Below are 3,828 nucleotides of genomic sequence, written 5' to 3'. Positions count from 1 at the left end.
CTGTTCGCCAGTCCGACTTCTCGCCCCTTACCGTAACTCTTTGGCTCCTTCCTGTTAGGTAGTTCCTTATCCATTCTAGGACCTTTCCCCTCACCCCCGCCTGCCTCTCGAGCTTGAACAGCAGTCTCATGTGCGGTACTGTATCAAAGGCTTTTTGGCAGTCCAGAAATATGCAGTCTGCCCAACCATCTCTGTCCTGTCTTATCCTCGTTATTTTATCATAGAATTCCAGAAGGTTTGTTAGGCACGATTTCCCTGTCCAGAACCCATGTTGATGTTTGTTCACAAACCTAATGTTCTCCAGGTGTGCAACCAGTCGCAGCCTAATTATTCTTTCCAGTATTTTACAGGGGATGCTTGTCAGTGATACAGGTCTGTAGTTAAGTGCCTCCTCCCTATCTCCTTTCTTGAAGATCGGTACGACATTTGCCTTCTTCCAGCAACTGGGCAATTCTCCTGACATAAGTGACTCATTAAAGATCATTGCCAGAGGCACGCTGAGGGCCTGTGCTGCTTCTTTTAGTATCCACGGTGATACATTGTCTGGTCCAACTGCTTTAGTTGCATCTAGAGTTGTCAACTGTTTCATTACCTCCTCTGCTGTCACCTCTATATCTGATAGTCTTTCATCTAGGGTAACCCCTTCCAACAATGGGAGCTGCTCAGGCTCGGTAGTGAACACTCCATGGAAACTGGCATTCAGTGCCTCGCAGATTTCCTTGTCACTTTCAGTATATGCCCCCTCTGTCTTCCTTAGTCTTGTCACTTGGTCGTTCACCGACATTTTTCTTCTTATATGACTGTGTAGTAACTTAGGTTGTTTTTTCGCTTTGATTGCAATATCGTTCTCATAGTCCCTTTCCGATGTTCGTCTTATGTTAATGTAATCGTTCCTAGCTCTGTTGTATCTGCTTCTGTTGTCCTCTGTTCTTTGTCTTCTGTACTTCCTCCACTCCCGTCTGCTGGCCATTTTTGCTTCCTGACACTGTCTATTAAACCATGGGTTATTATATTCCTTCTTATTTTTTCCCTTTACCGTTGGTATAAATCTCTCTTCGGCCTCCTGGCATTTCTGTATGACTAGGTCCATCATATCTTGGACTGTTTTTCCTCTAATTTCTTCCTCCCACTGCACTTCACCCAGATAGTCCCTTATCCTCATATAGTCCCCTTTCCTGTAGTCAGCTCTCCTTTCCCAGATCTCTTGTCCCATGGTCATAAGTTTGAATTCCATCATGTAGTCAAAGACTAGGACACAATGGTCACTGGCCCCTAGAGGTATTTCATGCTCTAAATTCTCGATATCTTCTACGTTCTGGGTGAAAATCAGGTCTAATGTGTGTGTGTGTGTGTGTGTGTGTGTGTGTGTGTGTGTGTGTGTGTGTGTGTGTGTGTGTGTGTGTGTGTTAGAAATATAAGTAGTAGAGATTATTAAAGAAAAATAAATTAAAAAAAAGGCGGGGCCCAAGAGCTAATAACTAGATTCTGCAGACACAAATAGTATATACACTCATACACACACACACACACACACACACACACACACACACACACACACACACACACACACACACACACACACACACACACACACACACACACACTGACCCATGAGCCAGAGCTCAACCCTCGCAAGCACAACTAGGTGAGTACACTCCCCCTGACAGTCGAGAGGCGGGACCAAAGAGCCAGAGCTCAACCCCCGCAAGCAAATCAACCCTCTGATTTTTTTCTTTTCTTCTTTCTTTTTATATGTTGTTGTTGTTTAAGATTCTCTACTTGGAACAAAAAGTTCCAAGCAGCACGGACTATGGTGAGCCCGTGTATTTTTCTAATATATACAAGCGTTGTTACATTCTTGTACTGCCACTTAACCTAATATTAATCCTCAATATTCCTTAATCCTAATATTCCACGGAATACGACCAGCCAAACTGTTTAACAACCAGGTACCCATTGTTCTGCTGGGTGAACAGAGGCAACAGTTGAAGATTAGCGCCAGTAAAATCCTCACCGGCCAGGAGACGAACCTAGACCAAAGCGCTCACGAAACCACTATTGTGGAAACGAGTGTCTTACCACTACGCCACGGAAACTGGTAACTGGCTTTTATGTGTCAGTTGTCACCGTGTCAGGGGTCACCGTGTCAAGGGTCACCGTGTCAGGGGTCACTGTGTGAGGGGTCACCGTGTCAAGGGTCACCGTGTCAGGGGTCACCGTGTCAAGGGTCACCGTGTCAAGGGTCACCGTGCCAGGGGTCACCGTGTCAAGGGTCACCGTGTCAGGGGTCACCATGTCAGGGGTCACCGTGTCAGGGGTCACCGTGTCAGGGGTCACCGTGTCAGGGGTCACCGTGTCAAGGGTCACCGTGTCAGGGGTCACCGTGTCAGGGGTCACCGTGTCAAGGGTCACCGTGTCAGGGGTCACCGTGTCAGGGGTCACCGTGTCAAGGGTCACCGTGTCAAGGGTCACCGTGTCAGGGGTCACCGTGTCAAGGGTCACCGTGTCAGGGGTCACCGTGTCAAGGGTCACCGTGTCAGGGGTCACCGTGTCAGGGGTCACCGTGTCAAGGGTCACCGTGTCAGGGGTCACCGTGTCAAGGGTCACCGTGTCAGGGGTCACCGTGTCAAGGGTCACCGTGTCAGGGGTCACCGTGTCAAGGGTCACCGTGTCAAGGGTCACAGTGTCAGGGGTCACCGTGTCAAGAGTCACCGTGTCAGGGGTCACCGTGTCAGGGGTCACCGTGTCAAGGGTCACCGTGTCAAGGGTCACCGTGTCAGGGGTCACCGTGTCAGGGGTCACCGTGTCAAGGGTCACCGTGCCAGGGGTCACCGTGTCAAGGGTCACCGTGTCAGGGGTCACCGTGTCAGGGGTCACCGTGTCAGGGGTCACTGTGTGAGGGGTCACCGTGTCAAGGGTCACCGTGTCAGGGATCATTGTGTCAAGGTTCACCGTGTCAGGGGTCACCGTGTCAAGGGTCACCGTGTCAGGGGTCACCGTGTCAGGGGTCACCGTGTCAGGGGTCACTGTGTGAGGGGTCACCGTGTCAAGGGTCACCGTGTCAGGGGTCACCGTGTCAGGGGTCACCGTGTCAGGGGTCACCGTGTCAGGGGTCACCGTGTCAGGGGTCACCGTGTCAGGGGTCACCGTGCCAGGGGTCACCGTGTCAAGGGTCACCGTGTCAGGGGTCACCGTGTCAGGGGTCACCGTGTCAAGGGTCACCGTGTCAGGGGTCACCGTGTCAGGGGTCACCGTGTCAGGGGTCACTGTGTCAGGGGTCACCGTGTCAGGGATCACCGTGTCAGGGGTCACCGTGTCAGAGGTCATTGTGTCAAGGGTCACCGTGTCAAGGGTCACCGTGTCAAGGGTCACCGTGTCAGGGGTCATTGTGTCAAGGGTCACCGTGTCAGGGGTCACCGTGTCAGAGGTCATTGTGTCAAGGGTCACCGTGTCAAGGGTCACCGTGTCAGGGGTCACCGTGTCAGGGGTCACCGTGTCAAGGGTCACTATGTCAAGGGTCACCATGTCAGGGGTCACCGTATCAGGGGTCACCGTGTCAGGGGTCTCCATGTAAGGGGTCACTGTATGAGGTGGTCACCGTATCAGAGGGATCACCATATCAGGTGGTCACCATATCAGGGGGTCACCATATCAGGGGGTCACCATATCAGGGGGTCACCATATCAGGGGGTCACCATATCAGGGGGTCACCATATCAGGGGGTCACCATATCAAGGGATAACATCAGAGCAGCATCACCCCCAGGCAGCTGTTCACCTGCTATAATTAATCACTTGCGTCGCCTGGGGATTGTGTTCCATTTATAGT

The 3,828-nt window shown here is 51.7% G+C and overlaps 1 protein-coding gene across 1 annotated transcript; it reads right to left on the bottom strand.

Annotated features, from left to right (window-relative positions):
• Positions 1 to 2,109: 2,109 nt before the first annotated feature.
• LOC138352058 (mucin-22-like) lies at positions 2,110 to 3,570 on the bottom strand. Its single transcript, XM_069304237.1, has one exon. The coding sequence runs from the start codon at positions 3,568 to 3,570 to the stop codon at positions 2,110 to 2,112; it is 1,461 nt and encodes a 486-aa protein (XP_069160338.1).
• Positions 3,571 to 3,828: the final 258 nt, after the last annotated feature.

This window comes from Procambarus clarkii, chromosome 52 (genome assembly GCF_040958095.1).
Source record: "Procambarus clarkii isolate CNS0578487 chromosome 52, FALCON_Pclarkii_2.0, whole genome shotgun sequence".
Classification (NCBI taxonomy): domain Eukaryota; kingdom Metazoa; phylum Arthropoda; class Malacostraca; order Decapoda; family Cambaridae; genus Procambarus; species Procambarus clarkii.
The sequence above is the reverse complement of the archived record's forward strand: the minus strand, read 5'-3'. Positions and strand labels throughout refer to the sequence as shown.

Coding starts and splice junctions, on each gene's coding strand:
- LOC138352058 (XM_069304237.1), bottom strand. CDS start 3,570: ATGGAGACCCCTGACACGGTGACCCCTGATACGGTGACCCCTGACATG.